The sequence below is a fragment of the Anomaloglossus baeobatrachus genome, chromosome 8 (genome assembly GCF_048569485.1).
Source record: "Anomaloglossus baeobatrachus isolate aAnoBae1 chromosome 8, aAnoBae1.hap1, whole genome shotgun sequence".
Lineage (NCBI taxonomy): Eukaryota > Metazoa > Chordata > Amphibia > Anura > Aromobatidae > Anomaloglossus > Anomaloglossus baeobatrachus.
Window position 1 is genome coordinate 10,935,853 of NC_134360.1, and position 22,993 is coordinate 10,958,845.

The 22,993-nt window shown below is 50.2% G+C and overlaps 1 protein-coding gene across 1 annotated transcript in view; it reads left to right on the top strand.

Annotated features, from left to right (window-relative positions):
- Positions 1–22,993, top strand: part of CACNA1D (calcium voltage-gated channel subunit alpha1 D) — a 390,642-nt gene that overhangs the window by 359,553 nt on the left and 8,096 nt on the right. The window contains exons 44-49 of the mRNA XM_075321032.1: positions 1,833–2,200; positions 6,184–6,210; positions 7,814–7,960; positions 8,032–8,195; positions 8,351–8,472; positions 22,189–22,509. Of these exons, the coding sequence (XP_075177147.1) occupies positions 1,833–2,200; positions 6,184–6,210; positions 7,814–7,960; positions 8,032–8,195; positions 8,351–8,472; positions 22,189–22,509 (1,149 nt within the window). The remainder of the gene's footprint in view (positions 1–1,832; positions 2,201–6,183; positions 6,211–7,813; positions 7,961–8,031; positions 8,196–8,350; positions 8,473–22,188; positions 22,510–22,993) is intronic.

Genomic DNA, 22,993 nt, shown 5'->3' on the forward strand with positions numbered 1-22,993 from the left:
TATGTATGAGAGGCCAAGATGATTGTCTATAAGATGAAGGTCGCCTCACGCTCAGAGCTGTAGAGGATGGTGAGATATGGAGCCTGGAAGTCAGATTTGCAAAACATTGTTACCCTTTTGCTCATCCGTGTACATCACATACCATAAAATTAGACTGTGCAATAAGAAAAGGCAGCTATAACTAATTAATCTATCATTGGCTCTATACACATTAGTTGAAAGGTGATGATTTTGGCAGGATAAGACGACCTGCTGATGTATACGGGGACCTCCCAATTCTTACTCATCAGAGTCTTCCCCGGGGGCGTGTGTTTTCACACCTCTCTCACATAAGCAGCCAATCACAGCTGATTATCAGTGTCTGGAAGGAGCAGGAAATGCACACGGCTGCAGAGAAGACTCTGAAGAAACACCGAGTTGGTCTGTAAGCAGAGATTTCACATACTGCACTACAAAAGCAATAAATGTGAATATCTCCACAATGGAGCGACGCAGCGCAAAACGTGAAAGAGCGTCAGAATCAGGGGAGATCAGACATTTAGCTCATTTTTTTGACAAGTGAAGAACAAGTCATCACTTATACATAGGATCGGTGAGGAGTTGTTTTTTTTCTGGCCAGTGTGGAATGATCTGTACAAAACATCAGACGTATTTACTAACAGGATAGCGGGAAGAAAGTGGTGATCGATGTCCGCCAATAATGTGGAAATCTTTACACCACGTCTGAGACTCCGTATTGGGGGATCTCTTATTGTTAGAAGGATCCCCAAGAAGACGGTGATCACAGACTCCTCCCGGTGGGGTCCTCAGTGGTTAGCGGTGCGGCCGCCTTACCAGTAAGTGTTTTTACTGCAGCGCCACCACAGAAGAAATAAAGCACTACACATATTCTAATGAGGGGGTGTAATGCAGGACGGGTTCTCCAGAGTGACAGACGCTCTACGTAGCTGCTCTGCTCCTTGGCCAAGAGATGGGAATCCTGCGCAGAGAAATGGCCGCTCCCATAAGTCAGATTTCTCTAATAATCTGTACATTATTGGTAATCTGTCACCACATGTGACCTTTATACACCATTAATATGGGCAGACAGGTTAGAGAATGCTGAGAATAATCATACCTTTATCACTCATATCAGATGCCTTTTTGTGGATAAGCCAGCTTTATATTACTGAGGTCTTCCAGGCTATGGGGTGGGACACTGCCCGGAAAATAACTCAGCCTCCAGAAATGAGAACAGAACAGGAGAAATGAATCTGTCTTCTTGCAGCTCTCTGAGCTCTGCTGAATTGTACTGTCTGCCTGTGAGACGGAGGCTGAAGCGGAGAGGAGCCTGCAGATGTGTCAGTTATAATCACACACAGCTCTGCAGGGAGATCAGGAGCGGCCATCACACATCTCACTGGTAACCATCACACTGGTAACACCGGTAATGATCATACATCACACTGGTAACGCCCCCTTTCATGTAAAATAATCTCTGGAGGCGGAGTCATCTTCCGGGCAGCCTTCCGCCCATAGCCTGGAGAAGCTCATTTATATAGTGATAACAGCGGATTTATCCACCAGTCTTCTGATATGAGGCAGACAGGTCGGACATTTCTCAGCAGTCCATGACCCGTCTGCCCATATTATTAGGTTAGCTAGGTCATGAGGCGACAGATCCCTTTTAGAGGCTCCATCTTTCCCGAGCTCCAGAACGTGACTCCTTCAGATGAGAATAGGATGTAGTCAGGTGAGAGATGTATAAATTGTAGCAGAATATGGCCGTGCGGCTGGCCCTGTGATATCCGCCTTTATATAACGAGTATTTCTTGACCTCTTCTCCTTTGCAGAGGAATGGTGGCCTCTTTGGAAACCACGTCAATCATGTGGCCAATGACAGACGTGATTCCTACCAGCAAACCAACACCACGCGGCGGCCCCTGCACGTGCAGCGACAGGCAATCCGCTCCGGCAGCGACACTGACAAGTCGGTCTATTCCCACACCGGAAACTCCATACACCACAACCATCATAACCATGAATACTCCGGGAAGCACGTGTCCAACTCCACCAATGCCAACCTCAATAACGCCAACGTGTTCAAACCAATGAGTGGGAAACATGCCAGCCTGCTAGTCCATGATCACACCGCCCAGAACGGGTACTACACGTACTCTAGAGCCGACGACGAGAAGCCAAGAAAGTCCAGTATAAGGAGGTAATGCCCACGGGAAGACCTTCAGGTTGTTATAATGGGTTAAAGGAACACTCTGGGCAATTTTGGTACAGAGCGTTGTGACCAGTGCGGGGCATGAGGGGGTCGTGAATTACACCGGGATGTAAAGAACTCCAAAGAGAGAACATTTGTGTCACACATCACCCACTTATGCCCTGCACGAGGCACAGTCTAGTGGAGGGACACTTAAAGGGAATCTGTCGCCAGGATTTTGATGTCCATCTGAGAGTAACATGATATAGATACAGAAACCCTGATTCTAGCGATGTGTCACTTACTGGGCTGCTTGCTGTCATTTTGACACAATCACTGTTTTCTCAGCTGCAGATCTAGTAGAGTTCAGAATGCTGAGCTGGTTATAACCCCACCTACACCTCTGATTGACTGCTTTCTGTGTATAACTCTGCCCATACCACTGATTGGCAGCTTTCTGTTTATAACCCCACCCACACCTCTGACTGCTTTCTGTGTATAACTCTGCCCATACCACTGATTGGCAACTTTCTGTGTATAACCCTGCCTACACCACTGATTAGCAGATTCCTGCGTACACTGTGTATTGACAGAAAGCTGCCAATCAGTTGTGTTTGTGGAGGAGCAGGAGGGCTAAACTGCGTTAGATACCTAGTCCTGTAATGATAATCTCTTGCTGATAAAACACTGCTTGTATTGAAACCACAAAAATAAATCCCAATAATTAACACATCCCTGGAATCAGAATCTCAGCCTCTAGATCATGCTGATAGCAAAAACCTGCTGGCAGATTCCTTTTAAAGGATATGCCCCACCATAATATTGGACATTTTGGAGAACAAAGGGGCACAAGTCCCATAGTGATCTATGTGAGTGATCACGGCTGGGAATTACATTCCCATAAAAGCTCCGTTCCAATGGATCACCCATGATACGTGCACATACCCCTTTCAATTATTACAAAAGGGGCTATCTGTTTGGAACTTTTGGCTTAATCTTCAGCGTTAACGTCAGGATCCGGGCGGGCTCATAGCATTGGATGACCCATTACTTGTTTTTATACCCATGGCAGAGGCTGCAGATCGGTAATATATATATTTACCATAATCACTACTATAAAGGGTCTTAGATCTGTGCGAAAACCAACAAAGAAGATTCCTAAAATGCTTCTTCTGAAGGTTTTCATTTATAGGAGCAAATCATTTGCCATTCCATAATGGACACGTTACTCTCTGGGCTGTGTTCACACCGGGGATATCCTGTTATATTTTACTCAAACTTTTGTAGGTTTTTCTGCTAGAAATTGAAGCCACGAGATGTGGACGGAGCCGAACTGATAAATATAAATATGCGGCTCAGCCCCAGTGTGGATGTGATCAGGAGGCTCCATGCTACACCGTGTGATGACTCATGTGTGATGACTCATGTGTGATGACTCATGTGTGATGACTCGTGTGATGACTCATGTGTGATGACTCATGTGTGATGACTCATGTGTGATGACTCGTGTGATGACTCATGTGTGATGACTCATGTGTGATGACTCATGTCTGATGACTCATGTGTGATGACTCGTGTGATGACTCATGTGTGATGACTCGTGTGATGACTCATGTGTGATGACTCGTGTGATGACTCATGTGTGATGACTCGTGTGATGACTCATGTGTGATGACTCATGTGTGATGGCTCATGTGTGATGGCTGATGTGTGATGGCTCATGTCTGACCTCACACAGGGGTTAAGGGGTGCTGCTGTTGCATGTGGACAAAAGCCACGGACACCCGTATGGGGCGAATGCAGACACATGCACTCATTCATGGTTCGGTTTTATGACCACCGCCAACAGCAGCCGCATTTTGGGGTCCTACCATTGTAGCTGCCCACAGACAAGCGGTGTTTTATACTTTGTGGATATTAAACCACTGATCCTGGGAGAAATTGAGGCCGAATTCTGAATGCCAAGCTGAAGGACACAAGCCCAAGTACTTTCCTGCATGGTACAGAGTGGTGGCATATTCCACGAGACATCAATGATTCCTCCTTTCTGGGTCCCACACACGGGCAGGTTTATGCCATTCTGTCTGGCTTGACAAGTCAGTTGGTTCAGGCCGAGGAAGTAGGAGGTTCGTCGGTGGGTGCGGGCTGTGGATGTAGGGGGTTGGTCGGTGGGTGCGGGCCGTGGATGTAGGGGGTTGGTCGGTGGGTGCGGGCTGTGGATGTAGGGGGCTGGTCGGTGGGTGCGGGCTGTGGATGTAGGGGCTGGTCGGTGGATGTAGGCTGTGGATGTAGAGGGTTGGTCGGTGGGTGCGGGCTGTGGATGTAGGGGCTGGTCGGTGGGTGCGGGCTGTGGATGTAGGGGGTTGGTCGGTGGGTGCAGGCTGTGGATGTAGGGGGCTGCTCGGTGGATGTAGGCTGTGGATGTAGGGGGTTGGTCGGTGGGTGCGGGCTGTGGATGTAGGGAGTTGGTCGGTGGGTGCGGGCTGTGGATGTAGGGGGTTGGTCGGTGGGTGCGGGCTGTGGATGTAGGGGGTTGGTCGGTGGGTGCGGGCTGTGGATGTAGGGGGTTGGTCGGTGGGTGCGGGCTGTGGATGTAGGGGGTTGGTCGGTGGGTGCGGGCTGTGGATGTAGGGGGCTAGTCGGGTGCGGGCTGTGTATATAGGGGCTTGGTTGGTGGGTGCGGGCTGTGGATGTAGGGGGCTGGTGGGTGGGTGCGGGCTGTGGATGTAGGGGTTTGGTCGGTGGGTGCGGGCTGTGCATGTAGGGGGTTGGTCGGTGGGTGCGGGCTGTGGATATAGGGGGTTGGTCGGTGGGTGCGGGCTGTGGATATAGGGGGTTGGCCGGTGGGTGCGGGCTGTGCATGTAGGGGGTTGGTCGGTGGGTGCGGGCTGTGGATGTAGGGGGTTGGTCGGTGGGTGCGGGCTGTGCATGTAGGGGGTTGGTCGGTGGGTGCGGGCTGTGGATGTAGGGGGTTGGTCGGTGGGTGCGGGCTGTGGATGTAGGGGGTTGGTCGGTGGGTGCGGGCTGTGGATGTAGGGGGTTGGTCGGTGGGTGCGGGCTGTGGATGTAGGGGGCTAGTTGGGTGCGGGCTGTGTATATAGGGGGTTGGTCGGTGGGTGCGGGCTGTGGATGTAGGGGGCTGGTTGGTGGGTGCGGGCTGTGGATGTAGGGGGCTGGTGGGTGGCTGCAGGCTGTGGATGTAGGGGGCTGGTTGGTGGGTGCGGGCTGTGGATGTAGGGGGTTGATCGGTGGGTGCGGGCTGTTGATGTAGGGGGCTGGTGGGTGGCTGCAGGCTGTGGATGTAGGGGGCTGGTTGGTGGGTGCGGGCTGTGGATGTAGGGGGCTGGTCGGTGGGTGCGGGCTGTGGATGTAGGGGTTGGTCGGTGGGTGCGGGCTGTGCATGTCGGGGGCTGGTTGGTGGGTGCAGGCTGTGGATGTAGGGGGTTGGTCGGTGGGTGCGGGCTGTGGATGTAGGGGTTGGTCGGTGGGTGCGGGCTGTGCATGTCGGGGGCTGGTTGGTGGGTGCAGGCTGTGGATGTAGGAGTTGGTCGGTGGGTGCGGGCTGTGGATGTAGGGGTTGGTCGGTGGGTGCGGGCTGTGGATGTAGGGGTTGATCAGTGGGTGCGGGCTGTGCATGTCGGGGGCTGGTTGGTGGGTGCAGGCTGTGGATGTAGGGGGTTGGTCGGTGGGTGCGGGCTGTGGATGTAGGGGTTGGTCGGTGGGTGCGGGCTGTGGATGTAGGGGTTGGTCGGTGATGTTCCCACCCTCCTGACCTGTTGGCAGCCAGCGCCGCTCCTTTCTTCCCCCATACCTGGGCACTGTCGTTACCTTGTATATGGCACTATTTGCATGAAGTGTTAATCTGTCTCTTCTTAGACCCTCTACAGGTCGGCCTCTATCTCTTTTGTGCCGCGCAGTCTACATATGTAATAACTGATATTTATTCCCTGTCTAATAAATATCTTCCCATATTTGTATGGCTTCCCGGATAGGACCCGCTATTATGAGAGTTATATTAGGTATGTTCCTCTGTGTTCGTGGGTTATAGCTGCTTGTGCCATACAATATATGCGAAGGCGAATAGTTATTACATGCTCGGCTGTAGTGTCTGCATGCTGTGTACTGTATATACCGTATACCATTCACTGATGACACACCTGATTGTCCGAATTCTCTGCGTAAAATTGCAATTTCAGATTTTGGGGAGGTTCCTCTTCTGTTCCTCTTCTGTTCCTCCTGGATGAGCAACTGGGCATCACCATTCTATTATCAATAGTGTGCACCGTCCAATTAGTATTGATTGTATCAGACCCAGTATGGACGCAATTCATTGGACAGGATCCACAAAGTAGATAAATAATTGTCAAGCGAGTGTTAATGGGAACAGCGATCACCCGAGGAACGAGCAGCACGCTCACCCGAGGAACGAGCAGCACGCTCACCCGAGGAACGAGCAGCACGCTCACCCGAGGAACGAGCAGCACGCTCACCCGAGGAACGAGCAGCACGCTCACCCGAGGAACGAGCAGCACGCTCACCCGAGGAACGAGCAGCACGCTCACCCGAGGAACGAGCAGCACGCTCACCCGAGGAACGAGCAGCACGCTCACCCGAGGAACGAGCCGCACGCTCACCCGAGGAACGAGCCGCACGCTCACCCGAGGAACGAGCCGCACGCTCACCCGAGGAACGAGCCGCACGCTCACCCGAGGAACGAGCCGCACGCTCACCCGAGGAACGAGCCGCACGCTCACCCGAGGAACGAGCCGCACGCTCACCCGAGGAACGAGCCGCACGCTCACCCGAGGAACGAGCCGCACGCTCACCCGAGGAACGAGCCGCACGCTCACCCGAGGAACGAGCCGCACGCTCACCCGAGGAACGAGCAGCACGCTCACCCGAGGAACGAGCAGCACGCTCACCCGAGGAACGAGCAGCACGCTCACCCGAGGAACGAGCAGCACGCTCCCCTGAGGAACGAGCAGCATGCTCATCCGTCGGGTGCGATGATTTTTATGCATGCTTAAAAATCATTGTTCTCGGCATCACATCTTCTCATCTCTACAGGATGACGTGATGATGCCATGTATGGGGACAGAGTAGTTACATTAGGAATCGTTTTGTCCCAATTACTGTTTTATCATAATGACCCCTAATCGCTCCCATGAGAGAGAACGGTGGGGAGCGTGGCCACTGAAGCTCTGTGATCGGGGGAGTTGTTTAGTAGAAAACCCTTTAAAGTGCTTTTTCTCCATAAACCGCACATTATCACAGCAAGGGTCTTTGGGCCACCGGAGAAATATTAGGCCCTTCAATCTATACAGAACATGTAGAGCCCTCCTTTTAATTTTCAGAATTAGGGCCCACCAGTGGATCCCCCGGTGCTGTGGTGGGCGAGTCCATGTGCAGATCACAATCTCCAGACTGACCACAGGTCTCCTGATGTGAACTGTCGTCTTGTATGGGCCTGTGTGGATGTTAGTTAGGGTCAGCAGACCCCCAGGGTGGTCCGCACATATACAGACATCATCTTAGCAGATGCAGTTAGTCATTTCTTGTTTTAATCTTCCCCAGTATGGATTGTAGATGCTCCCTGTGATCTGCTGCTCTTTATTACCATAGATCGGAGTCTGGAGAAAGAAACCTGCCCGTCATCTTCCGTGAAGATCCCGACTTCTTGGACTACAGTGAGGATCCTTATCTGGGGGAACCCGAGTACTACAGTGGAGATGAGTGCTACGAGGAGGACACCATGCTCTCAGGAGACAGGTGCGGGATCCAGCAGATCCAGTCTGTACTGCCAGTACAAGTCCAGAAACTAATCAGACCCCTTTATTTAGGCAACTGTACGAGGAGCCGGCCTTGTATTCCGCCAACGACCTCGACTATGAGAGACCTAAAGGCTACCACCATCCGCACAGCTTCTTCGAAGAAGATGATCTGCAGATATGCTATGAATCTAGGAAATCGCCCAGGAGGAGATTACTGCCGCCAACTCCTCCATGTGAGTAGATTCCCCATGAAGGCTCTGACCATGAGATCAGGAGATTTGGGCCATTGGTAAATTGATGGCCGCATCAATCATTCTCCATACGGTGCGGGTGCGTTGGGGGGGGGGGACCCGGACCTTTAGTGTCTTGTTTTCTCTCCATTTTGCAGCAAACAGAAGGTCTTCATTTAATTTTGAATGCCTCCGAAGACAAAACAGCCATGATGAAATACCTCTGTCCCCAGCCTTCCATCACCGCACGGCATTGCCCCTGCATCTAATGCAGCAGCAGGTACAGAGCTCACATCGCCGCAGATTTAGTGTCAACTGATATGAGGATTGTGATTGTTACCTTTAAGGATTATTGCCGCCATCGAACGCTGGAGCTGTCAATCAAGCAAGAGGGGGCAGTAGGTGGGAGGTGCACTAAACTACTCGGCCACGCCCAGATGCACCGAACACCTTATTAGCATATCTGAACAATTCTTTTAAGTCCGCTGCTGGGAGATCAGTGGGCCAGAGGCGGCGCGTGTGCAGATGAGATCGTGAGCCAAGAGCTCCATCTGTGCATGCGCTGACTCCGGGAGCCATTATTTGAAGTCCTCACTGCCCACCCAGCAGCACCAGCCACTGCAGACCCCGCACAGCTGCTCCAGCACTAGCCGTCGCAGCACCAGCCGCCACAGCCCCCGCACCAGCCACCATAGACCCCGCACCAGCCGTCGCAGCACCAGGCGCCGCAGACCCCACAAAGCTGCCACAGCACCAGGCGCCGCAGACCCCACAAAGCTGCCACAGCACCAGGTGCCGCAGACCCCCAAAGCTGCCACAGCACCAGGCGCCGCAGACCCCACAAAGCTGCCACAGCACCAGGTGCCGCAGACCCCACAAAGCTGCCACAGAACCAGGCGCCGCAGACCCCACAAAACTGTCACAGCACCAGGTGCCGCAGACCCCACAAAGCTGCCACAGCACCAGGTGCCGCAGACCCCACAAAGCTGCCACAGCACCAGGTGCCGCAGACCCCACAAAGCTGCCACAGAACCAGGCGCCGCAGACCCCACAAAACTGTCACACTACCAGGTGCCGCAGACCCCACAAAGCTGCCACAGCACCAGGTGCCGCAGACCCCACAAAGCTGCCACAGCACCAGGTGCCGCAGACCCCACAAAGCTGCCACAGCACCAGGTGCCGCAGACCCCACAAAGCTGCCGCAGACCCCACAAAGCTGCCACAGCACCAGGCGCCACAGACCCCGCACACCGCTGCACCAGCCGCCGCAGACCCCGCACGGCCGCCGCAGCCCTCGCACAGCCGCCGCAGCATTTCCCCGGCCTCCTGCGACCCCTCTCCACCACCACCGGTAAGCTACATTCAGATTTTAAGACGCACCCCTCACTTTCCTCCCAAATTTTTGGGAGGAAAAGTTTGTCTTATAATCCGAAAAATACAGTATATTGTGTACAGCTGATTGCCTATTTACCCACACTCCAATCTACAAATTATCGCCTGTTAAGTGATGGCTGCTCTTGTTTGGAGACTAGACGACCCCTACAGAGACTTTTGTCCATCACAAATAGGGCATAAGATTATGAGCAGTGGGGGTCTCTCCTCGGTGATGGCCGGTCCTAATTCCCAGTCCGGTTGCAGCCGTCACGTTCCTGGCTCCGTCTCCTCCCGATACATTAGTGCCTTTCAGTTTAATATGACATCTGCGCTCGCATTAGCTTCACTTTACAGCTGCGTTTCCTCTTGTAGCCGCACGACTCCCTCAATTAACGTGACATTTTCCAGAATCTGTAAGTAATGCTGCGGAGACGTCTCCATCTTCAGATCAGCCCTGGCCGCTCTTATTAATAAAGTGTAATTCTCCAATCTTTGCTCTTTCCATCCTGATAAATGACTGGTTTTCCCTGTCACACAAACATTCACCTTATATCGGGGGGTGTAATGACCTTATATCGGGGGGTGTAATGACCTTATATCGGGGGGTGTAATGACCTTATATCGGGGGGTGTAATGACCTTATATCGGGGGATGTAATGACCTTATATCGGGCGGTGTAATGACCTTATATCGGGGGATGTAATGACCTTATATCGGGGGGGTGTAATGACCTTATATCGGGGGGTGTAATGACCTTATATCGGGGGGGTGTAATGACCTTATATCGGGGGGTGTAATGACCTTATATCGGGGGGTGTAATGACCTTATATCGGGGGGTGTAATGACCTTATATCGGGGGGTGTAATGACCTTATATCGGGGGGTGTAATGACCTTATATCGGGGGGTGTAATGACCTTATATCGGGCGGTGTAATGACCTTATATCGGGCGGTGTAATGACCTTATATCGGGGGGTGTAATGACCTTATATCGGGGGGTGTAATGACCTTATATCGGGGGGTGTAATGACCTTATATCGGGGGGTGTAATGACCTTATATCGGGGGGGTGTTGTCAAGGTCAGAATGACGATGATGATGAGACTCAAAGGATCTCTCGATATCCGGCTGCTGTTTCTAATTAAAAATGTCATGTGTGCACCCGAGAATGAAAAATAACTGCACAGCAAGTCAGTTATGTCTATCTCCATGACTGGCTATTGACCAAGTGTGTTCTTTATTGTTTGAAAGAGACTCTAGACCAAACAGTAAGGGGGTGTAAACAAAAGTTTTAGTCCAATCAGGTATCGTAGGTCAGGGCTTCATGACGTAGAGAGATCTGCATATTCTTCTTGGATTGGACAGTCCAGGCTCCAGGAATTTTCCTTGTCCATCTGTCTTGGGTGGAGAACAGGAAATAGCGGCCATCTTTACAATTACATGTGGTGGTATATACTGTGTCTAAGGAAAATACACTGAATATGCAATATACATATATACATGTTAGTAAGAAACAAAAGCATTCACAAATATGTGTGTTAGTTCACATCTACTGAACTATATAACTGAGTCTATGAAATGGCTGAATTAAGTATTTTTGGATACTCAATTCTTTATCCTCAACAGTGTAATGACCTTATATCGGGGGGGTGTAATGACCTTATATGGGGGGGTGTAATGACCTTATATCGGGGGGGGTGTAATGACCTTATATCGGGCGGTGTAATGACCTTATATCGGGGGGTGTAATGACCTTATATCGGGGGGTGTAATGACCTTATATCGGGGGGTGTAATGACCTTATATCGGGGGGTGTAATGACCTTATATCGGGGGGTGTAGTGACCTTATATCGGGGGGTGTAATGACCTTATATCGGGGGGTGTAATGACCTTATATCGGGGGGTGTAATGACCTTATATCGGGGGGTGTAGTGACCTTATATCGGGGGGTGTAATGACCTTATATCAGGGGGTGTAGTGACCTTATATCGGGGGGTGTAATGACCTTATATCGGGGGGTGTAATGACCTTATATTGGGCGGTGTAATGACCTTATATCGGGGGGGGTGTAATGACCTTATATCGGGCGGTGTAATGACCTTATATCGGGCGGTGTAATGACCATATATCGGGGGGTGTAATGACCTTATATCGGGGGGTGTAATGACTTTATATCGGGGGGTGTAATGACCTTATATCGGGGGGTGTAATGACCTTATATCGGGCGGTGTAATGACCTTATATCGGGGGGTGTAATGACCTTATATCGGGGGATGTAATGACCTTATATCGGGCGGTGTAATGACCTTATATCGGGGGATATAATGACCTTATATCGGGGGGGTGTAATGACCTTATATCGGGGGGGTGTAATGACCTTATATCGGGCGGTGTAATGACCTTATATCCGGGCGGTGTAATGACCTTATATCGGGGGGTGTAGTGACCTTATATCGGGGGGTGTAATGACCTTATATTGGGCGGTGTAATGACCTTATATCGGGGGGGGTGTAATGACCTTATATCGGGCGGTGTAATGACCTTATATCGGGCGGTGTAATGACCTTATATCGGGGGATGTAATGACCTTATATCGGGGGGGTGTAATGACCTTATATCGGGGGGGTGTAATGACCTTATATCGGGCGGTGTAATGACCTTATATCGGGGGGTGTAATGACCTTATATTGGGGGGTGTAGTGACCTTATATCGGGGGGTGTAATGACCTTATATCGGGGGGTGTAATGACCTTATATCGGGAGGTGTAGTGACCTTATATCGGGGGGTGTAATGACCTTATATCGGGGGGTGTAATGACCTTATATCGGGCGGTGTAATGACCTTATATCGGGGGGGGTGTAATGACCTTATATCGGGCGGTGTAATGACCTTATATCGGGCGGTGTAATGACCTTATATCGGGCGGTGTAATGACCTTATATAGGGGGGTGTAATGACCTTATATCGGGCGGTGAAATGACCTTATATCGGGGGGGTGTAATGACCTTATATCGGGCGGTGTAATGACCATATATCGGGCGGTGTAATGACCTTATATTGGGCGGTGTAATGACCTTATATCGGGGGGGGTGTAATGACCTTATATCGGGGGGTGTAATGACTTTATATAGGGGGGTGTAATGACCTTATATCGGGGGAGTGTAATGGCCTTATATCGGGGAGGTGTAATGACCTTATATCGGGGGGTGTAATGACCTTATATCGGGTGGTGTAATGACCATATATCGGGGGGTGTAATGACCTTATATTGGGCGGTGTAATGACCTTATATCGGGGGGTGTAATGACCTTATATCGGGCGGTGTAATGACCATATATCGGGCGGTGTAATGACCTTATATCGGGGGGTGTAATGACCTTATATTGGGCGGTGTAATGACCTTATATCGGGGGGGGTGTAATGACCTTATATCGGGCGGTGTAATGACCTTATATCGGGGGGTGTAATGACCTTATATCGGGGGGTGTAATGACCTTATATCGGGGGGGGGGTGTAATGACCTTATATCGGGGGGTGTAATGACCTTATATAGGGGGGTGTAATGACCTTATATCGGGGGAGTGTAATGACCTTATATCGGGGGAGTGTAATGACCTTATATCGGGGGGGTGTAATGACCTTATATCGGGCGGTGTAATGACCTTATATCGGGCGGTGTAATGACCTTATATCGGGCGGTGTAATGACCTTATATCGGGCGGTGTAATGACCTTATATCGGGGGGTGTAATGACCTTATATCGGGCGGTGTAATGACCTTATATCGGGCGGTGTAATGACCTTATATCGGGGGGTGTAATGACCTTATATAGGGGGGTGTAATGACCTTATATCGGGCGGTGTAATGACCTTATATCGGGGGAGTGTAATGACCTTATATCGGGGGGGTGTAATGACCTTATATCGGGCGGTGTAATGACCATATATCGGGCGGTGTAATGACCTTATATTGGGCGGTGTAATGACCTTATATCGGGGGGGGTGTAATGACCTTATATCGAGGGGTGTAATGACCTTATATCGGGCGGTGTAATGACCTTATATCGGGGGAGTGTAATGACCTTATATCGGGGGAGTGTAATGACCTTATATCGGGGGGGTGTAATGACCTTATATCGGGCGGTGTAATGACCATATATCGGGCGGTGTAATGACCTTATATCGGGGGGTGTAATGACCTTATATTGGGCGGTGTAATGACCTTATATCGGGGGGGGGTGTAATGACCTTATATCGGGCGGTGTAATGACCATATATCGGGCGGTGTAATGACCTTATATCGGGGGGTGTAATGACCTTATATCGGGCGGTGTAATGACCTTATATCGGGGGGTGTAATGACCTTATATCGGGGGGTGTAATGACCTTATATCGGGGGGGGGGGTGTAATGACCTTATATCGGGGGGTGTAATGACCTTATATAGGGGGGTGTAATGACCTTATATCGGGGGGGGGTGTAATGACCTTATATCGGGCGGTGTAATGACCTTATATCAGGGGGTGTAATGACCTTATATCGGGGGGTGTAATGACCTTATATCGGGGGGGGTGTAATGACCTTATATCGGGGAGTGTAATGACCTTATATCGGGGGGGTGTAATGACCTTATATCGGGCGGTGTAATGACCTTATATCGGGCGGTGTAATGACCTTATATCGGGCGGTGTAATGACCTTATATCGGGCGGTGTAATGACCTTATATCGGGGGGTGTAATGACCTTATATCGGGCGGTGTAATGACCTTATATCGGGCGGTGTAATGACCTTATATAGGGGGGTGTAATGACCTTATATCGGGCGGTGTAATGACCTTATATCGGGGGAGTGTAATGACCTTATATCGGGGGGGTGTAATGACCTTATATCGGGCGGTGTAATGACCATATATCGGGCGGTGTAATGACCTTATATTGGGCGGTGTAATGACCTTATATCGGGGGGGGGGGTGTAATGACCTTATATAGGGGGGTGTAATGACCTTATATCGGGGGGTGTAATGACCTTATATCGGGGGGTGTAATGACCTTATATCGGGGGGTGTAATGACCTTGTATCGGGGAGTGTAATGACCTTATATCGGGGGGTGTAATGACCTTATATCGGGCGGTGTAATGACCATATATCGGGCGGTGTAATGACCTTATATCGGGGGGTGTAATGACCTTATATTGGGCGGTGTAATGACCTTATATCGGGGGGGGGGGTGTAATGACCTTATATCGGGCGGTGTAATGACCATATATCGGGCGGTGTAATGACCTTATATCGGGGGGTGTAATGACCTTATATTGGGCGGTGTAATGACCTTATATCGGGGGGGGGGTGTAATGACCTTATATCGGGCGGTGTAATGACCTTATATCGGGGGGTGTAATGACCTTATATCGGGGGGTGTAATGACCTTATATCGGGGGGGGGTGTAATGACCTTATATCGGGGGGTGTAATGACCTTATATAGGGGGGTGTAATGACCTTATATCGGGCGGTGTAATGACCTTATATCGGGGGAGTGTAATGACCTTATATCGGGGGGGTGTAATGACCTTATATCGGGCGGTGTAATGACCTTATATCGGGCGGTGTAATGACCATATATCGGGCGGTGTAATGACCTTATATCGGGGGGGTGTAATGACCTTATATTGGGCGGTGTAATGACCTTATATCGGGGGGGGTGTAATGACCTTATATCGGGGGGTGTAATGACCTTATATCGGGCGGTGTAATGACCTTATATCGGGCGGTGTAATGACCTTATATCGGGCGGTGTAATGACCTTATATCGGGCGGTGTAATGACCTTATATCGGGCGGTGTAATGACCTTATATCGGGGGGGGGGGGTGTAATGACCTTATATCGGGGGGTGTAATGACCTTATATGGGGGGGGTGTAATGACCTTATATCGGGGGGTGTAATGACCTTATATCGGGGGGTGTAATGACCTTATATCGGGCGGTGTAATGACCTTATATAGGGGGGTGTAATGACCTTATATCGGGCGGTGTAATGACCTTATATCGGGCGGTGTAATGACCTTATATCGGGGGGTGTAATGACCTTATATCGGGCGGTGTAATGACCTTATATCGGGCGGTGTAATGACCTTATATCGGGGGGTGTAATGACCTTATATCGGGGGGTGTAATGACCTTATATCGGGGGGTGTAATGACCTTATATCGGGGGGTGTAATGACCTTATATCGGGGGGTGTAATGACCTTATATCGGGCGGTGTAATGACCTTATATCGGGGGGTGTAATGACCTTATATCGGGGGGTGTAATGACCTTATATCGGGGGGGGTGTAATGACCTTATATCGGGGGGTGTAATGACTTTATATAGGGGGGTGTAATGACCTTATATCGGGGGAGTGTAATGGCCTTATATCGGGGAGGTGTAATGACCTTATATCGGGGGGTGTAATGACCTTATATCGGGTGGTGTAATGACCATATATCGGGGGGTGTAATGACCTTATAACGGGGGGTGTAATGACCTTATATTGGGCGGTGTAATGACCTTATATCGGGGGGTGTAATGACCTTATATCGGGCGGTGTAATGACCATATATCGGGCGGTGTAATGACCTTATATCGGGGGGTGTAATGACCTTATATTGGGCGGTGTAATGACCTTATATCGGGGGGGGGGTGTAATGACCTTATATCGGGCGGTGTAATGACCTTATATCAGGGGGTGTAATGACCTTATATCGGGGGGTGTAATGACCTTATATCGGGGGGGGGGTTGTAATGACCTTATATCGGGGGGTGTAATGACCTTATATAGGGGGGTGTAATGACCTTATATCGGGGGAGTGTAATGACCTTATATCGGGGGAGTGTAATGACCTTATATCGGGGGGGTGTAATGACCTTATATCGGGCGGTGTAATGACCTTATATCGGGCGGTGCAATGACCTTATATCGTGCGGTGTAATGACCTTATATCGGGGGGTGTAATGACCTTATATCGGGCGGTGTAATGACCTTATATCGGGCGGTGTAATGACCTTATATAGGGGGGTGTAATGACCTTATATCGGGCGGTGTAATGACCTTATATCGGGGGAGTGTAATGACCTTATATCGGGGGGGTGTAATGACCTTATATCGGGCGGTGTAATGACCTTATATCGGGGGGTGTAATGACCTTATATCGGGCGGTGTAATGACCTTATATCGGGCGGTGTAATGACCTTATATAGGGGGGTGTAATGACCTTATATCGGGCGGTGTAATGACCTTATATCGGGGGAGTGTAATGACCTTATATCGGGGGGGTGTAATGACCTTATATCGGGCGGTGTAATGACCATATATCGGGCGGTGTAATGACCTTATATTGGGCGGTGTAATGACCTTATATCGGGGGGGGGGGTGTAATGACCTTATATAGGGGGGTGTAATGACCTTATATCGGGCGGTGTAATGACCTTATATCGGGGGGTGTAATGACCTTATATCGGGGGGTGTAATGACCTTGTATCGGGGAGTGTAATGACCTTATATCGGGGGGTGTAATGACCTTATATCGGGCGGTGTAATGACCATATATCGGGCGGTGTAATGACCTTATATCGGGGGGTGTAATGACCTTATATCGGGCGGTGTAATGACCTTATATCGGGGGGGGTGTAATGACCTTATATCGGGCGGTGTAATGACCATATATCGGGCGGTGTAATGACCTTATATCGGGGGGTGTAATGACCTTATATTGGGCGGTGTAATGACCTTATATCGGGGGGGGGGTGTAATGACCTTATATCGGGCGGTGTAATGACCTTATATCGGGGGGTGTAATGACCTTATATCGGGGGGTGTAATGACCTTATATCGGGGGGGGTGTAATGACCTTATATCGGGGGGTGTAATGACCTTATATAGGGGGGTGTAATGACCTTATATCGGGCGGTGTAATGACCTTATATCGGGGGAGTGTAATGACCTTATATCGGGGGGGTGTAATGACCTTATATCGGGCGGTGTAATGACCTTATATCGGGCGGTGTAATGACCATATATCGGGCGGTGTAATGACCTTATATCGGGGGGGTGTAATGACCTTATATTGGGCGGTGTAATGACCTTATATCGGGGGGGGGTGTAATGACCTTATATCGGGCGGTGTAATGACCTTATATCGGGCGGTGTAATGACCTTATATCGGGGGGGGGGTGTAATGACCTTATATCGGGGGGTGTAATGACCTTATATCGGGCGGTGTAATGACCTTATATCGGGCGGTGTAATGACCTTATATCGGGCGGTGTAATGACCTTATATCGGGCGGTGTAATGACCTTATATCGGGGGGGGGTGTAATGACCTTATATCGGGCGGTGTAATGACCTTATATCGGGCGGTGTAATGACCATATATCGGGCGGTGTAATGACCTTATATCGGGGGGGTGTAATGACCTTATATTGGGCGGTGTAATGACCTTATATCGGGGGGGGTGTAATGACCTTATATCGGGCGGTGTAATGACCTTATATCGGGCGGTGTAATGACCTTATATCGGGGGGGGGGGGTGTAATGACCTTATATCGGGGGGGGTGTAATGACCTTATATCGGGCGGTGTAATGACCTTATATCGGGCGGTGTAATGACCTTATATCGGGGGGGGTGTAATGACCTTATATCGGGCGGTGTAATGACCTTATATCGGGGGGGGGGTGTAATGACCTTATATCGGGCGGTGTAATGACCTTATATCGGGGGGTGTAATGACCTTATATCGAGCGGTGTAATGACTTTATATCGGGCGGTGTAATGACCTTATATCGGGGGAGTGTAATGACCTTATATCGGGCGGTGTAATGACCATATATCGGGCGGTGTAATGACCTTATATCGGGGGAGTGTAATGACCTTATATCGGGGGGGGTGTAATGACCTTATATCGGGCGGTGTAATGACCATATATCGGGCGGTGTAATGACCTTATATCGGTGGGTGTAATGACCTTATATCGGGGGAGTGTAATGACCTTATATCGGGGGGGTGTAATGACCTTATATCGGGCGGTGTAATGACCTTATATCGGGCGGTGTAATGACCATATATCGGGCGGTGTAATGACCTTATATCGGGCGGTGTAATGACCTTATATCGGGGGGTGTAATGACCTTATATCGGGGCGGTGTAATGACCTTATATCCGGGCGGTGTAATGACCTTATATCCGGGCGGTGTAATGACCTTATATCGGGGGGTGTAATGACCTTATATCGGGGGGTGTAATGACCTTATATGGGGGGGGTGTAATGACCTTATATCGGGGGGTGTAATGACCTTATATCGGGGGGTGTAATGACCTTATATCGGGCGGTGTAATGACCTTATATAGGGGGGTGTAATGACCTTATATCGGGCGGTGTAATGACCTTATATCGGGCGGTGTAATGACCTTATATCGGGGGGTGTAATGACCTTATATCGGGCGGTGTAATGATCTTATATGGGGGGGGTGTAATGACCTTATATCGGGGGGTGTAGTGACCTTATTTCGGGGGGTGTAATGACCTTATATCGGGGGGTGTAATGACCTTATATCGGGCGGTGTAATGACCTTATATCGGGGGGTGTAATGACCTTATATCGGGGGGTGTAATCACCTTATATCGGGGGGTGTAATGACCTTATATCGGGCGGTGTAATGACCTTATATCGGGGGGGTGTAATGACCTTATATCGGGGGGTGTAATAACCTTATATCGGGGGGTGTAATGACCCTATATCGGGGGGTGTAATGACCTTATATCGGGGGGTGTAATGACCTTATATCGGGCGGTGTAATGACCTTATATCGGTGGGTGTAATGACCTTATATCAGGGGGGTGTAATGACCTTATATCGGGCGGTGTAATGACCTTATATCGGGGGGTGTAATGACCTTATATCGGGGGGGTGTAATGACCTTATATCGGGCGGTGTAATGACCTTATATCGGGGGGTGTAATGACCTTATATCGGGCGGTGTAATGACCTTATATCGGGGGGTGTAATGACCTTATATCGGTGGGTGTAATGACCTTATATCGGGGGGGGTGTAATGACCTTATATCGGGGGGTGTAATGACCTTATATGGGGGGGGTGTAATGACCTTATATCGGGCGGTGTAATGACCTTATATCGGGGGGGTGTAATGACCTTATATCGGGCGGTGTAATGACCTTATATCGGGGGGGGGGTGTAATGACCTTATATCGGGGGGGTGTAATGAGATCCGTGTCCTCCGCTCTGCAGTTCATCATCAGACGTACTAATGTCTCATGAGGCGGCAGCTCCGTGTTTGGGAATAGTAATGACTGATCTGGTGATATTACGTGAGCGCATGCTGGACTGTAATGAAATCCCGTCTATACGTACCAAGAGAGAATGTAATCATTACTGCTGTATTGGATTTGTCACCTGCCATAAATATGTTGTTTTTATCTGCTGTAAACACCGCTGTTTTCCTGAATCTGGTGTTTTCTTTTTTTGTCCTGCAGCCCTCCATTCATGAGATATGGCCCTTTCTTCTGTTAAAAATAGTCTTGTTATCCAAGTGGGTGTTTTCCTCTGCTTTTCATGGGCATGTACCTCTGCTTTTTGTGGGCGCGTTCCTAAACTCTTTTTGGGCGTGTTCCTCTACTCTTCCTCAACTCTTTGTGGGCGCGTTCCTCTGCTCTTCCTCAACTCTTTTTGGGCGCGTTCCTCTGATCTTCCTCATGTTCCTCTACTCTTCCTCACGTTCCTCTACTCTTCCTCAACTCTTTTTAGGCGCGTTCCTCTACTCTTTGTGGGCGCGTTCCTCTACTCTTCCTCACCTCTTTGTGGGCGCATTCCTCTGCTCTTCCTCAACTCTTTTTCGGCGCGTTCCTCTACTCTTTGTGGGCGCGTTCCTCTGCTCCTCCTCTACTCTTTGTGGGCTCGTTTCTCTGCTCCTCTACTCTTTGTGGGTGCGTTCCTCTACTCCTCCTCAACTCTTTGTGGGCGCGTTCATTTACTCTTTGTGGGCGCATTCCTCTACTCTTTCTCAACTCTTTGTGGGCGCGTTCCTCTACTCTTCCTCAACTCTTTGTGAGCACGTTCCTCTACTCTTTGTGGGCGCGTTCCTCTACTCTTCCTCAACTCTTTGTGGGCATGTTCCTCTACTCTTCCTCAACTCTTTGTGGGCACGTTCCTCTGCTCTTCCTCAACTCTTTTTGGGCGCGTTCCTCTGATCTTCCTCATGTTCCTCTACTCTTCCTCACGTTCCTCTACTCTTCCTCAACTCTTTTTAGGCGCGTTCCTCTACTCTTTGTGGGCGCGTTCCTCTACTCTTCCTCACCTCTTTGTGGGCGCATTCCTCTGCTCTTCCTCAACTCTTTTTCGGCCCGTTCCTCTACTCTTTGTGGGCGCGTTCCTCTACTCTTCCTCAACTCTTTGTGGGCGCGTTCCTCTACTCTTCCTCAACTCTTTGTGGGTGCGTTCCTCTACTCTTTGTGGGCGCGTTCCTCTGCTCTTCCTCAACTCTTTGTGGGCGCGTTCCTCTACACTTCCTCAACTCTTTGTAGGCGCGTTCCTCTACACTTCCTCAACTTTGTAGGCGCGTTCCTCTACACTTCCTCTACTATTTGTGGGCGCGTTCCTCTACTCTTCCTCAACTCTTTGTAGGCGCGTTCCTCTACACTTCCTCTACTATTTGTGGGCGCGTTCCTCTACACTTCCTCAACTCTTTGTAGGCGCGTTCCTCTACACTTCCTCTACTATTTGTGGGTGCGTTCCTCTACTCTTCCTCAACTCTTTGTGGGTGCGTTCCCCTACTCTTCCTCAACTCTTTGTGGGCACGGTACTCTACTCTTCCTCAACTCTTTGTGGGCACAGTCCTCAACTCTTTTGGGGCATGCACTTCAGCTCTTCATGGGCGTGTTCCCCTGCGCTTCGTGGGTGTCTTCATGCGGACAATGCCTTCTTGGATCAACAGGCTGGATTTATATACAGAGATGAGAGAGCCATATCTCAGGAACAGAAGAAAAAGAACTCTGGATTCAGGAGAAAAGTGGTATTTACACAAAATGTAAAAAAATAATATATATATATATATGCAAAAGAACAGGTTTTCTTTAAATTTGGCTGAACTCTGTTATGTCAATATCCTTTACCGCATCCTCAGTAGCCTGACCCCCACCTGCCATTTATAAAAGGGGTTATTGGACGTCTTGTGCACCCGCCCAGGTGTGACTGCCACCTCTGCCCCCCATATATCCCATCTGTAATAATAAAATCCGATATTAGGTACCTCCTATTTGATGGTAGGTTCATGTAATATAACGTTCTGAGAGAAATTTACTGATCCCGATCCACCCCAATTCTGGTTCTCTGGCACGGAGACCCCTCGGTGGAGGTGGACAAAGCCCGAGTGTCCGCATTGGTTTGTATCTCTAGTGTATTATCCCTAAATCCGGTAACCATTACAATCCTGCGGACTCCACGTGTACCCACGGGTTATATTTTGGTGGCAGAAGCCGTTTTGGTTCTCGTCAGTTTCATGTTATCACTAGTTGCTCCTTTTGACAGAAGTGCAGTCTGTTGTATTAATGAATTATTCATTCTTCCAGATTATGGCGGTGGCTGGTCTGGACTCCAGTAAAGCTCAGAAGCATTCGCCTTGTCGCTCTACTCGGTCTTGGGCTACTCCCCCAGCAACTCCCAACCACCGGGACCGTACCCCATTCTACACCCCTCTCATCCGGGTAGACCGCGCTGAATCTAAGGAGCAAATGAATGGGAGTCTCCCGTCTTTGCAAAGGAGCTCATGGTACACAGACGACACAGATATTTCATATAGGACATTTACACAATCCAACCTGACTGTGCCCAACGACTTCAGGAACAAACAGAGCGACAAACAGAGGAGCGCAGACAGCCTTGTGGAAGCCGTAAGTCCCCAGTAAAGGTTCAGAGCAACTCTTTCCTTCTTTTAAAATCTTAATCAAACAAGACCTGTCACTCATGAGTGCGGGCGATGAGAAGGGTGACGGCCTGCCCCTAATAGGTGTAATTCCAGGGGGTCTGCTGTGTGTACATGAAGCCACTCTGTACAGCACTGCTCCGTGTGCAATACAGTCCGATCCCAGCAGCTGCTCCGTGTGCTCCACAGTCCGATCCCAGCAGCTGCTCCGTGTGCTCCACAGTCCGACCCCAGCAGCTGCTCCGTGTGCTCCACAGTCCGATCCCAGCAGCCGCTCCGTGTGCTCCACAGTCCGACCCCAGCAGCCGCTCCGTGTGCTCCACAGTCCGACCCCAGCAGCCGCTCCGTGTGCTCCACAGTCCGACCCCAGCAGCTGCTCCGTGTGCTCCACAGTCCGATCCCAGCAGCTGCTCCGTGTGCAATACAGTCCGATCCCAGCAGCTGCTCCGTGT